At 34.2% G+C, this 16430-nt stretch overlaps 1 protein-coding gene across 4 annotated transcripts in view; it reads left to right on the top strand.

The window, feature by feature from the left end:
- The window catches only part of TCERG1 (transcription elongation regulator 1), a 73085-nt gene that overhangs the window by 26469 nt on the left and 30186 nt on the right, over window positions 1-16430 (top strand). For 3 of the 4 annotated variants that reach the window (XR_011171247.1, XM_069102661.1, XM_069102663.1), the window contains 5 exons: window positions 4503-4745; window positions 9566-9628; window positions 10862-11062; window positions 12404-12516; window positions 13613-13701. Coding sequence is in view for 3 of the 4 variants with exons in the window: in XM_069102661.1 (XP_068958762.1) it covers window positions 4503-4745; window positions 9566-9628; window positions 10862-11062; window positions 12404-12516; window positions 13613-13701 (709 nt within the window). In the remaining variant the exon portion in view is untranslated. The remainder of the gene's footprint in view (window positions 1-4502; window positions 4746-9565; window positions 9629-10861; window positions 11063-12403; window positions 12517-13612; window positions 13702-16430) is intronic. The other variant, XM_069102662.1, reaches the window with a different exon arrangement.

Genomic DNA, 16430 nt, shown 5'->3' with positions numbered 1-16430 from the left:
TGTGTGTGTGTGTGTGTGTGTGTGTGTGTGTGTGTGTGTGTGTGTGTGTGTGTGTTTTAAAGCAGTTGGGGTTAAGTAACTTGCCCAAAGTTACATGGCCAGTTATTTTGTGTGAGTGCCAAGGATCTGAGGCTGGAACTACTCAGTGCCACCTGGCTGCCCCTAGAACTGTGCAATTTGGCTATAATTTTCCTGGGAGTTTGCATTTTGGGATCTCTTTCATGAGATGTAATTGGTGGATTCTTTAAGTTTGTATTTTATTCTCTGGATTTAATATATCAGGATATTTTTCGTTTATAATTTCTTATAATATGATATCTAGACTCTTTATTATAATAGCTTTTATATAGTCCAAAAATTGTTAAATTATTTCTCCTTAATCCATTATCCGGGTCAGTTTTTTTTTTTGGAGGGGGGAGGGCAGGGCATTTGGGGTTAAGTGACTTGCCCAAGGTCACATGGCTAGTAAGTGTTAAATGTCTGAGGCTGGATTTGAACTCAGGTCCTCCTGACTCCCGGGCTGGTGTTGTATTCACTGGGCCATTTAGCTGCCCCTTCAGTTCTTTTTCTAGTGAGAGATTTCACATGTCCTATTTTTTCATCCTTTTGACTTTGTTTTATGTTTTCTTGATGTCTTATGGTGTCATCAGCTTCCATTTGTTCAATTCTGATTTTTTGAGGAATTGTTGTCTTTAGTGAGCATTTGCTTCTTTTATTCCATTTGGCCCTTTCTGCTTTTTAAGGAGTTCTTTAGTGAATTTTTGTTTCTCTTTTACCATTAGGTGAATTTTGTTTTTTAATTTTGTTAATTATTTCCTTCATATTTTTGGTGTCTCTTTTACCAAGCTGTTAATTCTCTTTTCATGATTTTCTTGCATCACCCTCTTTTTTTTCCTCAGTTTTCCCTCTACTAGTCATTTTACTTTTTTTTTTTGGGAGGGGAAATTTTTAAGGCAATTGGGGTTAAATGACTTGCCCAAGGTCACACTAGTTAAGTGTCAAGTGTCTGAGGCCGGATTTGAACTCAGGTCTTCCTGACTCCAGGACTGGTGCTCTATTTATTGCACCACCTAGCTGCCTCAAATCATTCTATTTTTAAAATATATATATATTTTTTATCTCTTCCAGTAATTCTTGTTGGATGTATGTCCAACTTGCATTTTTTTCTTTGAAGTGTTACATGTGGCTGTTTTTGTGTTTTCTTCTGAGTTTGTCTTCTTTCTTGTCACCATGGTATCTTTTTTTTTTTTTTTAAAGCAGTTGGGGTTAAGTAACTTGCTCAAGGTTACACGGCCAGTTATTTTGTGTGGGAGTTAAGTATCTGAGGCCGGAATGATCCCGGGTCCGGTGCTCTTACTCACTGTGCCACCTGGCTGCCCCTATGGTATCTTTTTTATGGTCAGGTTTTTTTTTTACTCATTTTTTTTAGCCTATTTCTTGACTTTGAACTTCATTTTAAAAGTTGAGCTCTGCTCACCTGGGAGTAGGGAAGACACTGTCTTAAGCTTCAGGCTTTTACTTGATGCTGTTTTCCAAACTAGTTCTGCAAGTTTTTGATGCTTCCAAGGTGTTGTGATCCAGGGAGAGGTGTGATCATTGCTCTCTTGGTCTACACTCTGGTCTTTAACCCAACCCGGAAAGGCCCCCATGTTCCCTGCAGCTAAAATTGCTCCCCTCTTCGCTGAAATTGTGACTCTGAAGTACCTTTGGGCAATGGAATTACCAGACACCACCTGGTCCAGTACTAGTCTTGGTACTTCTGATATGTTGAGTTTGCCTTTTTATGATAGAAAAATTGAGTACTTACAGAACTCATTTGTCCTTGCCAAAATTTCCACTGAGTCTTTTCACATGAAAAGCTGTAATAGAAATGGCAGGATGGAAATAAGAAGGGCAAAAGACACTCTTGTTGGCTAGTTTTTGTAGCTCTTCTGCCTCCCTTATGAAGTTAGGGTCATATATGAAGATAAGTGAAAGAGCTTTGAAAACTATAAAGCACTATACAAATAAAAGGTGGTACTAACTGCTTTAAGTGAGAAGATTGACCACGATATTCCCAGCTATCCCCTACTTAACATCCCTAGAGCTGAATTGCTTCTCAGCAAGTCATTATTCATTTTTGTTGTTCATTTGTTTCAGTCATATCTAACTCTTCATGACCCCACTTGGGTTTTTTTTTGAGCAGAGATACTGGAGTGGTTTGCCATTTCCTTCTCTAGCTCATTTTACAGATGAGGAAATGGAGACAAGCAGGGTTAAGTGACTTGCACAGGGTCACACAGCTCATAAGTATCAGAGGCCAGATTTGAACTCAGGAAGATGAGTCTTCCTGACTCCAGGCCCCCTGGTACTTTATCCATTGTGCTACCTAACTGCCCTAGTTATATTTTTTTTTTTGGAGGGGGGAGGGCTGGGTATTTGGGGTTAAGTGACTTGCCCAAGGTCACATGGCTAGTTTTGTGTTAAGTGTCTGAGGCTGGATTTGAACTCAGGTCCTCCTGACTCCAGGGCCAGTGCCATCTAGCAGCCCCCCTAGTTATTCTTTAATTATGTATTAATAGGCATAGGAACTAGATCTCTGATTTCATTTGTGTAGCAAACTCCTTCTACTAATGCATGTCAGCAGACACGTCTGTAACTTAGACTGAGAGTTAGTCTAGTACAGTGTTAATTGGGGTTAAGTGACTTGCCCAAGGTCACAAGGCTAACAGATGTTAAGAGTCTGAGATCAGATTTGAACTCAAGTCCTCCTGACTCCAGGGCCAGTACTCTATTCATTGTGCCACCTAGCCACCCCGCCTTGATTTTTAAAATATTCATTTCAGCACTGTAGTGTTGTGTTCATTTTCCTTTTAAGGCTTTTCTCACCTGCTCTTTATCTGGTGTACCTTTTTAAAAGTTGTCCATGTTGTGATGTTAAGGTAATGCTTGCTTTCTTGCCTGAAACCCTTCGACCAGGTAAATAGCGTTCCTGGAGGCTGGTACTTTAGTGAATCATTTTAGGAAATGAATTATGGAAGTATGGATTTGTTGTTGTAAAAAACTTTTTCATAGTTCCCCAGCATCCTTCTTTTGACTATTTCTTTTAAGGATTACTGGCTTTGTTTCTTGAATTAGGCAGACCTAAGGGAATGGGTTGGGCAGGTGGTTTTACTAATTCTACTGGTGCATTTTTGCCAGGATGAAATTTAACACTAATCTTTGGCAACTTTTCAAATTAAAATTTTTCTTTCTCTATATTACTTTTGTTCATGATGTATGATATACAAACGTGGGTATAAAATTATTTTATATTGTATAATTCAGTGAGCCCTGTGGATTATATATGGAAATGAACATTACAGACCTTCCAGTCTTGTCCTAGTTCTTCATGAACTCAGTTTTCTTATTTTGAGCAAGTTTATAAAAAATAAAAATAATGCTAATTGACTTTCATAGGAAAATAATTGAGAGGAATAATTAATAACATTTTTATAGTTCTCAATTTTTAAAAGTAGTCCATATTTGGAGGGGTCATAAATAAGAATTTTCATAGATAATTCATATTATTAGACACTCATTACTGTTTTTAGTAATTTAATATTTGGTACTCATTTAAAAAAAACTCATAATGTAGCTAGTCACATTTTTTGCTGTTTCTCATATAAAGTATTTTGAAGATACTTACCATATGTATTGACACTCTTTTTAATGCTAAATGATAATTGAAAATTAGTAATACATTATATCAGTTGATTTTATTCTTTGTGCAGTTTTGAAATTATATTAATGTGGCACTATGTCCTAAGACCTGATCTGTGCTAAAGTATTTGATTCCTTGGTTCCTGAAAAAATAGTTATCTATCCCCATTACTGGTTTTTTTTTTTTTTACCAAAGGTGAGTTTGTCATAAATTGCTCATTCCTTTTTTTTTTTTAAGTTTGTCAACAAGCATTTATTAAGCATTTACTAAGTTCCAGGCACTGTGTTCAGTACTAGGGGTACACAGAAAGAGGGAAAGGTCCCTGTACTCAAGGATTGCTCATATATTCCTTAAGGTTAAATGAGTTTTCCTTTATTAGGAACTGTATACAATTTTTAAAGCCCCAGTACTGACAGATTGCTTGGATCATTGGGTGAATTTTAGTTACTTGGTTTTGTTTTTCCTTTCTGCACCTGGCCTACACTGTTTTTGAAGCCACCTTCACTTTTAGACTTCACTTAAAGACATTTACTTCAAATTAAATAGTTAAAAATTGGGCAGTGTTTTCTTTTTCCCATCAAGTAAAAGTTAAAACTGATTTTTAACATTGACTTTATAAAAAACACTTTAAAGTGACAATTTGGATGTTGTAAATTTTTTTTTCCAGTGGTGTGAAATATATGTGGATCTGTTTTAGATAGGACCACTGTATACATATTAATTTAATGTATTTTGTATGTTGATAAGTAGCATGTTATAAACATGTATGGTAATATGGTTTATGGAGACTTAAAATATGTTTTTTGTATTTTTTTATTAGCACCCACCACACAAGATCAGACACCGAGTTCTGCTGTTTCAGTTGCCACGCCTTCAGTTAGCGTTTCCACCCCAGCTCCTACAGCTACACCTGTACAGACTGTTCCCCAGCCACACCCCCAGACGTTGCCTCCTGCCGTTCCTCACTCAGTACCTCAGCCAACAGCGGCCATACCTGCTTTTCCACCAGTAATGGTACCTCCGTTTCGTGTCCCCCTTCCTGGCATGCCTATTCCACTACCAGGTAAACCAGCATTTGATAATTTTCTTATTTGCTATGTTTTTCATATGTCAGCAAGTTTGTTCTCATGTGTCTGTTGCATATGGAATTTGCCTTGAATCTCACCCATTTAAAATGTATTTTTTGAAAGATTCATGGCTGATTGCAGTAGTTTCTCTTTTAGTTTTTGGTAAATGTATCTTTTGTTTTTGTATTTTCACATCTGATATATACACCAGTTGTTAATGTTAGTCACATTTAAAATGTAGTTATCTTGAATATTAGCTTCAAATGTAAAAATTGATATCGTTTTTTGCATTTTACATATTTTAAATTCACTTATTTTTAAGGGATCAAATCTATTAAAAGATGTTGCATTTTATGAACATTCAAGTATGAAATAGAATGCAAACCATTTAATTTAAGGGAACAACCTCCATAAGACCCTAGAAAATTATTTCTATGAGATAAAGGCTTGGACCTTATCTTAAGTTGAAATCAAGGTTAACTTTAATATTTTATACTAAATAAGAATTTCAGAACTTGAAGGGTGGCAGTAAAAGCATTGAGGATACTTTAAGGTAGTTGAATGGTGTTCCTTTATAAAATAGTGATAGTGCTGGATATTCCTAATTTGACTGCTCTTGCTGTTGCCAGGGACATTTAGAATAATAGAGTCTTAGAACTGGCCCTTAGAGATCAACTAGTCCTACCCCCTTGATTTTATAAATGAGAAAATTGATGTCCACAGAAGTTGGAAGTTGCCCTGGGATTATGTAGTTAGTAGTGGAGCACAGATCCCCAGACTTTGTCTAGTGATTTTTCATCATATTTTGCTACTAGAATCCCATGTTTATTCCATTTTATGTTGATGTCTCGATTCAAGATGTAGAAATAGTTCAGAAATAATTTTCAGGTATGTACATATCTGATGCAAGCATGACTGCTTCCTTAGATGTAAATATTTTGTTTTTTTGAAATCAAATTAAAAAGGAGACTTCTTTTCAGATAGCACTCTTTATCAAGAAGATAGCAAGAATAGCATTTTGTGAGCTAATTCTTTTATGTGACTCAAAATGATGAAGACCAAAAGCTTGAAAGAATCCATATTTTTCATGCAATGTTTTAGCATTTTGGAACAGGTGATCATGAGTATAAGTATAGAACAAGATTGTCCTGTATGTGAAAATGAAAATATCAGGACACTTACATCAAGTAACAAATGTAAGAACAAGAGACAAAATAAGCTCCTTAAAACAGTAAGAGTCCTTGTTCTGAAAGTCATGTAAAAAATGTTATCTTTATTTTCATCTTTGATATAATTGATGTTTTAGAAGTTGTGACTCATGAAGAATAGCATTACTCCTCTTTTCCAATTTAAAATACATTTTATTTATTTTTTCAACTTTTTATTTATTCTTAGTTTTCAACATTCCATAAGATTTTGAATTCTAAATTTTTTCCTTCTCTCTCTGCTCCCCTTTCCCCAAGGTGGCATGCAGTCTGATATAGTCTATATATATACATTCATATTAAACAAATAAAATGAATTTTATTTAGGTTCTTAACATTTGTTTACCAAGCTGATAAAAATGACAGCCATCACTTAGAAATTATTCCCCTATAGCTAGTTTTTCGGTGCTTGTCAAAGCATTCACATTTACTAATGATCTGTGATGACCTACAACAGCCCAGCAGTAGCTTAGGATCCAGAGCAGCCTAAAAGTAGGAGATTCCTTATCCCCAGGTGCCCAGCCCTCTTAGAATGTAAATCTCTGGCCTGATACAGTTCTGTTAGGACCATTCCTCAAAACTTTGGAATTCTTTTGTCTACTTATTAATTTCAAGGTTCTGTACAATATACTAATATTACTATTTTCTTTTCACATACTCTACACTGCAGTTCAACTCAGTTGTCATCTCTAGTACAAATCCCATACTCTCATAGATTTTATATCTTTGCTAATGGCATATACCAAAACTTAAATTGCTTGAAGCTTAATTTCTTTTATGTATGAGAAGGGGGAAAAAACTGTCATTCTTTGCAGTTAAATTTGATTTTGACTTGGTTTAAAAGCCACCAATTTTCCTTTTAAAAACTAAAGAATTAATTGAAAAGTTTTCTGAAATGGGGGAAAATACCCCATCCTCTCATTTTATTTCATCTTTTTATTAGTTCTAACAGCATAAGATGAGATCTGGAGTTCTGAACAGTTGAAAGAGTTGGTGATGTTTAGCTTAGAGAAGGTGAAGGTGGGGGATAAGGGGAATATGTTGGCTGAATTCAGACGTTTGAAGGTCTGTCTTGGGGAGAGGGAGGGGATTTAGGCCTTGTTGCTCCAGAGGGGAGAACGAAGATCAGTGGGTAGAGGTTATAGGTAGGCAAATTTAGAAAAAATCAGAACTTTCCAATTTTGGAGATGCATTCATTCTGAAGTAGTGATCTCCCTGTCATTGGAAGCAAAGTTTGTTAGAAATGTAGAATAGATCACTACATTGAGAGGGAAGGTGAATTAATTAAATTGGTATCTTCTAAGGTCTTACAATTCTTTAGGAAAAGGGGCTAATAGAATAGTGAAAGTAGGGTCATAAAATCTGTCACTTCCTCTCATTTCTTGTTAATCCATTCTTTCAAAATCCTTCATTGAAGTTGAAAGAGAAAGTGTAGAAATAGCATTCTTATTCCTTCTTCATTCAATTTATCTGTTCCTTATTTTTATTTCCTTTCCTCCTGCTATATTTGAACTCACCCTGGGGCAAGAGAGACAGGAATCCCATAGCAGAGGCAGTAATGAGCCTTTCTATAAATAAGAACACCAGTAGTTCTAAAGTAAATGAGTAAAGGAACAAAGACAGACAGTGATTAAAATAAGGGAAAAGAGAAGAAATAGGGGAAAGACACAGGAAAGAGCAGCGATAAGGGCTGTCAGTTGAAATAGGATTATAGAATTGGATTTCCAATTTTAGAAGTTGAAAAATCTCATTTAAAGTTTCAGAAAATTCTTTAATTCGTGAAATGAAGTAGAATCTGACAAAATTGCTGCTTCAATTTCTGTGGTTAAAAACTTAAAAAAAGTGTTTCTTAAAAGAACATGTTTTGAAGAGACACATTTTTAGGAAAGTTGGACAATTGTTCCCTTAAAAATAGTTGAATTAAAATGTGTAGTTATTTTCATCAAATGAATGTGATCACGTAGGTAGGCAAGCTTTTTTTATATGTTCAGCATTTTAAAAATTATGCTCTTTATTTTAAAAATGAAATAAGATACATGTTGGCCTGGTTGATTTGACAAGAGCTAATAATCCCTAAAATTAATAGATCTCATTTTTATATTGATTTCATATATTTAAAAATTAATGATATATTCATTGGGGTGAAGACAATCTTCTGAACTTCCTTTAATTTATTAAGTTCACCTACAAAATTAAAGCAATTGGTCCAGTCATCCTGCAGATGGCAGTGTTTATACTGACTTAGATCTAAATACATGCTATGACTTCCTTCACAAAACGAATTTTTACAGTGTATTTTTTAAAAACCTAGTAACACCAAATCTTACTCTGAAACTAAAAAAAAAAACCCTAGAAACATTGTTCAGTACCATGTAATAGAGGACTTTTGTTGCTTGTTTCAGATTTAATATTTTTAGCTTTAATAAATCTTACACTAAAAAGTTAATAAAATTGGAGACTTTAATCTTAAAAATCTTTAATAAAACATAAAACTATGTTATAATTAAAGTTTTTATTTTAATATTTGTGTTTTATTAATTTGCAAACCCAGGGGTTTAATTTCATCTTGAGTGTCAGAAGAATTAATTCTTCCTGTCTTTTGCAAGGATAAAAGATAATTTGAGTAAAAGCATGATTTTTATTTTTTTTCTTGCTGCCAAAATGTAGTTTTTTCCATCAAGTTCTTTCCTTTTACCTTTGTCTTTGATTCTTCTTGAAGCCTAAATTAAAATGGTCATAATTTGTTTTTGAATTTCCAGCTTTCCCTTTAATCTCCCTTTCTACCATAAAAATTATTTAATAAGAGAATTATTTAGCTGAAAATTGCATTGGGTGCAATTTTCTTCATAGCATATTTTATCTGTCATTAATTCAGGTTAAATTACATGGTTATTTACATGTTCTCTGTGCATTCAGTACTTAAGGGATGAGGGAGCAGCAGTTTTCTTAGTATTTTATGCTGCCTTCATAATATTCCCAACCCTTGTAATTCCATAGAACAAAACATTGCCATTACAAAGTGCCACTGGTTGAGCTTGACCCTGGTCTTCTGTGCCATTTTTTAAAAAGTATGCTTTGCTTTGAGACATTTTCATCTACCCTCATTCCTCACCCTCTTCTTTGCCTTATTTCTACCCTGCACGAATGTTTCATGCATCAGCTATTGCATGTGGTTCCTAGAAACATAGTGAAACAGAAGAGTATATTCTCAGTTTCATGCTGCATCTGCCCTCCACTGGTTTCTAAGCAACAGCAGCATGGGTTTTGATGTCCTATGGGAAAATGTCCCATATGAGAATTTTAAATGTGTACGTATGGAAGAAGAGATCTTCCCATATTGAATTTAAACCCCTGAGACTCCTTCAAATGTTGTTATGATAGCTGGTTCAATAAAGAGGTAACTATTGCTATAATTTATAGTTAGTATTATTGACAATTTGGCACCACTTCCTGAAATGTCAGAGCAACAAGAAATTCTTTCCTGTGGTCTTTGTCTTTTCCAATGGAAATGGCATTCTAAATTGTACTGGTAAATTATTATTATCCTGAATCCCAGTGGTAGCTGACATACAATGGCAGCTTTCCAACATGCTTGCTTATCCATTTTACAGGTGTAGCAATGATGCAAATAGTCAGCTGCCCGTATGTAAAGACAGTCGCTACCACCAAGACCGGTAATTCTTAAAACCATCTTAGTTCGTTTTGTCTGTAAGTTGGCATGGTAGTGAATGTTGTTGTTTATATTTTTTTTTCCCAAGTGAGTGGATTTTTATATTTTAATTTCTAATGAGCAGTATAAATGCAGATGTCACATTTGGCCAACACTTAATTTTCCCAATAGATTTAGTTTTTTTTTTTTGGTTCACAAAAACAAAATAAGGTCAGATTATTTAAATTATTACTTTATGTAATAAATGTGAACTATTTCATTCCCATATACATAACATTTAAATTTTAGTTTAAATTTTGGTGTGTGTGTGTGTGTGTGTGTGTTTTTCAGTTAAATTAAAAAATCATTTCCATGTTTAAAGTGATGTGATTGTGCTTGCATGCTATTAGGTATGTATGTATGACTGTATTATAGTGTAAGTTTAACTTTTTAAGTTACTGAATTAAGGTGCTTAGCTGAAATATTTTACCATGTTACTAAACTTGGACTTATGTAAAAGTATTTTAATTAAATTTTTAGTTTGTATCTCCTTGTTTATTCTGTAGAACACGAGAGCATATTCTCTTTATTGAATATGTAGTTATCTAGTTTGTAAAAAATAAAATCAAGACTTTAAAAAACTGGACCACATTGGTTTCCTCATTAATGAAAATTAAAAACTGAATTTTGAGAGCTAGTTGAAGATAAGTGACGTGGCTGAAGTTTAGTGTTAGGTGACATGAGATAGATTTGGTAATATCAGTCATTCATTAGCAAATATGATTTCATGGACTAGTGCTTAATACCTTTTTGGAACTAGAAGATTGTGTTTGAGATTTAATTATGCTTTTGATAATGTTTTTCCTTTTATTTCCAAAAAATTAAAGAATTGTTATTTTCCTATATTGACAGTATAATTTTATGTACTGTTATCTTTATAATTTAATGTTTCAACTGCTTGCTTATTTGAAAAGAATTTTTGAAAAGTATTATATAGTATGAGAGAAGGTTCAACTTTCGACATTATTTTGTGTTGAGTTTCAGAATCTTTGATTTGTGTGCATTAGTACTTCAAAAAGAAGGAAATCATAGACATCTTTAGAGTAGTACACTTTTCATGAGATAGTCTCACCAACTACTTTCTTAATTTTTTACATAAAACACAAGTTTGCTAAATATTATTTAGTTCGTTTTAAGATCCATTAGTTTACTTTGCAGTTGATACCTTACTGTTTGATTTTTCATTATTCTCTTTTAGGTGTATTGCCAGGAATGGCCCCTCCTATCGTGCCCATGATACATCCCCAGGTTGCCATTGCCGCTTCACCTGCCACCTTAGCTGGAGCAACCGCAGTTTCTGAATGGACAGAATATAAAACAGCAGATGGGAAGACATATTATTATAATAATAGGACATTAGAATCAACCTGGGAAAAACCCCAAGAATTAAAGGAAAAAGGTATAGTAATGTTAATGACATATCAGGATGTCTTAGTCTATTTTAATAAAGCAAATTTAATACTATATCAGATTCTGAGATACTTTACCCCTATAACCCTTTAAGATTAGTTTCTAAATGTAACATTGAAGGGAGATTGTTTCTTCATTGAATCACTCATTTGGAATTGCTTTAAAAAATTGAAATTGATGTGTCTTCTATGTGTTTGTCACAGTTTTCTCTATTTGGATAAGCTTTAATTACTTAGGGACATTGAAGTGATTTTCTTGTTGACTATGTATTGTCAGGAATATGTGTAATTTGTTTTAAGATTTATGTTTGATAGGACTGGTCCTCATAATGAACATATTGGATGCTTCTGGGAAGTACATTGTGTCTTAGGCCACAAAGGTCTGCTTTGTATACTGTTTCTTTCATTGCAATAAATGGCCTTTATAAATGATGCCAGAGAGAATGATGCCCATTCTACAGTGTATAGATTGTCTTCTTCCTTTTTGGAGGATCAGATCTTAAATATTAATACTAAGTACCTTCATTGTCAAAGATTAAAACTGGGATCCTATAACTTTCTACATAAAACATCTTTAATAAGTCATCATTCCAGCAAAATTAAGTCAGTAATGTTAAGGAAGGTAAGATTATAGTTAAGAAAGATGTGTTCTTTAAATCTTTTTATAGTGGTAGCATTTTGATCATAATTATCCTATTGAATATTTGTCTTATCTGAAGACAAATAAAATTGTACCAAGAATTTTTGACAAATGTTCCTTCAGTGTTTTTAACTGGAAAAGAGAAGGGCCAATTAAGGATCATTGTAATGGAGACGTAGAAATAATACTAGACGCAGTTGGCAGCAAAGAAGTATAAGAGAGAGACTATTAGCATTAACATAGATTAAATGAGTGCAGATAAATTCACACACGTTCTTGTGATTTCTGTGTATTAGTCTGTATTGTTGCAACTCCCTTGTTAGCTTTATCCTCAAATGCCATTATGTTGTTTTTACTTAAAATACAAGTGCTGAAATATTGATGGAAATTGTCTAAAGTGTTTGAACGGTACAGCTGTATAATAATTAGTTCATTTTATACAACTGGTACTTAGTGCCTCAGATTTATTGAGTAATATACACAAAAGAAATAATTCTTTATCGTTAGCTGTTTGCCATCTAATTTGATGACATATCTCCTCATTTAAGAAAAACCTTACCTTGGAAAACCTCTTTGACCAAGATGAATTAAGCTGTAAAGTTTTATACTTAAGAATGATATTAATCACTTTGGAAACTCCACTATATCTGTATTGGAGGGGATTAACTTTTAATAGAATATTTTTTCATAGAAAAATTAGAAGAAAAAATTAAAGAGCCAATCAAAGAGCCTCCTGAGGAACCTCTACCAATGGAGACAGAGGAAGAGGAATCCAAAGAAGAACCCATGAAAGAGATCAAGGAGGTAAAGGACTGTGAACCAAATCAGCCAGATTGAGTGATTTTTTCCATATATAAATTTATAAAATGTAGATCTAAACAAATGTTTCTCAAATTGACGTGAAATATTTTTGATTATAATTGAACATAATTACAAATTTGAGAGCTGAAATTTTAAGATATCTAGAGTTTATAGTTGGGATTTCACTTGAAAATTTTTTCTTAAAAATTATTCTTTTTAATCCAAATGAGTTTATAATTATAGTATTTTGCACAGTTGGCAAATGCTGAATTAATTTTATTCTCCACTCTCTTTTCTACTTTTGTTACCTTATATTTAATGATACTGTATAGCTCAGTGAAATGCTGTTTTCTCTGGAGGTATTTTTCCTCTAGTAAGGAAGAGGGGTTTCCGATTTCATGTAGAAACTTAGCATGAGAGGGTTCTTTAGTCTTTTCTGGACCAAAACCTTTCCAGTTCAGTTCCAGTTTTCATTTGGGGACAGGACCGCCTATTTTGGAGGGGGGCAATTTGGCTTCAGGGGAATAAAGGAGAACAGCATCTGTTAAGCGCTTTCTGGGTTCCAAGCACTGTCCTGTGTGTTGGGAATACAAATATAAGAGATCCAGTCCGTACCCTCTGAGAACGTACATTTTAATGGAAGAGATAACCAATCTAGGAGAATGGAGGCTAGGTTTTTTTTTATCAGCAAAGACACCAAGGATATTGAGTAGAATTGATTGATATGCCTTTTCTAGGAGCAATGACATAGTCTTGATTTACTATTCCCAGAACAAGGGGTGAGAAACAGGGAGGTTGAGTGGAGGGGTGGACATCTATGGCAGTTAAGCAAGACAATGTCGGCCCTGAAACAGATGAAATATGGTTGAGAGTTTGGGGCAGGCTGGATGTAGTAGGAAGGTGGAAGCTCTCTTCTCAAAACACTGAAGGAGGTACTTAGATTTAAAGCTCCCCTCATGGTATCTTATCTCTCTAGTGATAGCTCTGGGATGAAATTTGTAGACATTTGTGGTTTGTATGATTATTATGAAATTGATATTATGAATTAAGTGGAACTGACAATATTAGAAGGTCTTATTATGAGACATTTTCTCCATAGGAGCCCAAAGAAGAAGAGATGACAGAAGAAGAAAAGGCTGCCCAGAAAGCAAAGCCAGTAGCGACTACACCCATTCCTGGCACTCCATGGTATGTATATATTTTATTCTACACTGAGTAATGCTTTCATTTATGCTTTTTCTTATTTCTTATATAGATTAGATGACGTTTTTTGGTCCTTTCATATTAAGAAACTTGTTTTCTTATTGGGAAAGGCATATTTCCAACTTTGAAGTTGTTTTTGTATAATTTGGGTAATTCTGTGCAAATTATTTTAATCCCAGTTCATTTTAATAACTCTAGAATCCAAAGAGTCACTTTATCTCCCCGTAGTAGTGTGTAGTGACCTCTGTCATTCAGAATGGCCATCCTGAGACTGTAAAATCTGGACATTATCTTCTGAATTGTTGGAAGTTAAATGAAAGAAAACTCATGAAGATTTCTAGGACATAACTAAGGTAGTCCTCAAAGAAAAAGTTATATCCTTGAGAACATACACTTTCAAAATAGAGAGGATTAGGGAATTTATTGTACACTTTAAAAATTGGAAAATCAAATAACTAAACCCAAAATAAACACAAAGGAGGAAATCTTAAAAATTCAAGGATAAATTGTTAAATTAGAAATTAGATTCAGTATCATTTTTGTGTTGAATATTCTATTATATTCTGATTCTCTGAAAATTAATATTCCATGTTTGTTATTTATGATCTTGGGCAGCTAGCTGTTATAGTGGATAGAGTGCTGGGCCTGAAGTCAGGAAGATTCATCTTCATGAGTTCAGATTTGGCCTCAGACCCATACTAGTTGTGTGACTCTGGGCAAGTCACTTAACCCTGTTTGCTTCAGTTCCTCATCTGTAAAATGAGCTAGAGAAGGAAATGGTTAAACCTGTCCATTATCTTTTCTAAGGAAATCCTAAATGGGGGCACAAAAAGTTGGATATGACTGAAATGACTGAACAATAACACCAACATATATGATCTTCCTAAAGCAAAGGTTTGATCATGTATTTGTGTGTGGGGTGGCTCCTCCCCCCCCCCCCCCCCAGCTTTACTCCAGAGGCTCCTGGTTACCTCTGCAATCAATTATAAAATCCTCTCTTTGGTTTTTAAAACTACCACTTTTTTCCTTTCTACCTTTCCAATCTTATTCTTTACTCCCTTCTATATGTGCTGTTTCTTGTACATGACATACTTATCTCCCAACTAAGTATTTTCATTGTCTCTTCTGTATATGCCTACATAAATGATGTGTCTGTTTCTTCCTCATCTCCCATCTCTTAGCTTTCTGGCTTCCTTTATGTCTCAGCTAAAATCCCACAAGAAGCTTTGCCTGAACCCCCTTAATACTAGTGCCTTCCCTCTATTGATTTCAGTTCATCTCATCAGTATCTTGTTGTTTTGTAAGCTGTTTTCCCCATTAGATTGTGAGTTCCTCCAGGACAGGGACTATTTTTTGCCTTTTTTTGTATTCCTAGTACTTAACACGGTGCCTGGAATGTAGTAGATACTTAATAAATGCTAGTTGATTTGACTTGAGTTAATCAGAATATTCATTTGTTCAGGGAGTATAGTTTTCATATGATTTATGTGTGTGTGTGTAAATATGAGTTTATTATAAAGAGCTATTACATAAATTTTCTCCTTATGTTAATAACAACTAGCATTTATATAATGCTTTTAGGTTTAGAAAGCACTTTATATACGTTATCTCATGTGATTCTCACAACAACCCTGTAAAGGTAAGTGCTATTATTATCCACAGTTTACAGATGAGGGAACTGCTTAGTGACTTGCTGGGGGTCACATAGCTAGTAAGTATCTGAGGCAGGATTTGAACTCTGACCTTTTTGACTTTATGTACAGTACACCTTTCTAGATAATTATGTAGTGCTTACTCATCAGAGTATTTATATGGTTTTTAAAAAAAGGATTACTAATTCTACTTACTAATAGTAATAGATTTCAGTATTTTCCTTTCCTGTTTCTGTTGAAGTTACCACTGTCCTTCCAATGTCTTTTATAATCTCTGCATTATCCTGTACTCTTTCATTCTTCTTCTCCCTCCCTTACATATCAAATAAGTTGCCAGATTCCCATTTTATCTTCCACTCTATCTCTCCTATCCTGTCTCTTCATTCATTTACTCACACAGCTACCTCCTTAATTTAGGCTCTTATCCCCTCTGACCTAGATTATTGCAGCAGTCTTAATTGGTCTCCCTGCCTCTAGTTTTTAACAACTCAGATATATCATATATTGCTGCCAAAATAATTTTTCTTTAAGTGCAGATATGACCATGTGATCCCTACTCAGTGAATACAGTCACTACAGAAACTTCCTGGACTCTAAAGTAAAATTTATCTGTTTAGCTTTTAAAGACCTTCACAGTATAGCTTCAGCCTTTCTTTTCCCTCCTTGAATGTTACTCCTTCTCTTTTACTCTGTGATTTAGCCAAACTGGTCTTCTTTCTCTTCCTGAATTAAGACACTCTTCTATCTCTCTATTTTTTTCCCTTACCACTCCCCATGCCTGGAATGTGCTCCCTTAATTCAGTTAAAGAGACACTCTGCTTTTAAGATACAGTTCAGGTACCATTTTGTGCATGAAGTCTTTCCTGTTCCCCAATGTTAGTGTCTTCCATTCCCAAACCACCTCATATTTATTTAAGTACTTTGTATATATTTGTATTTACCAACATTACAATTATGCTCTATGTATTTTTACATACTTATTTTCTCCCCCATTGTAACACATGCTTATTGTGATTAAGCATTATTATTGGACAGAGTACAAGGACTGATTTTGATACATTC

This window comes from Petaurus breviceps, unplaced genomic scaffold (assembly GCF_028583685.1).
Source record: "Petaurus breviceps papuanus isolate PSGF00001 unplaced genomic scaffold, PetGlider_PUasm1.0 551, whole genome shotgun sequence".
NCBI lineage: Eukaryota > Metazoa > Chordata > Mammalia > Diprotodontia > Petauridae > Petaurus > Petaurus breviceps.
This window is presented reverse-complemented; position numbering and strand designations above follow the sequence as displayed.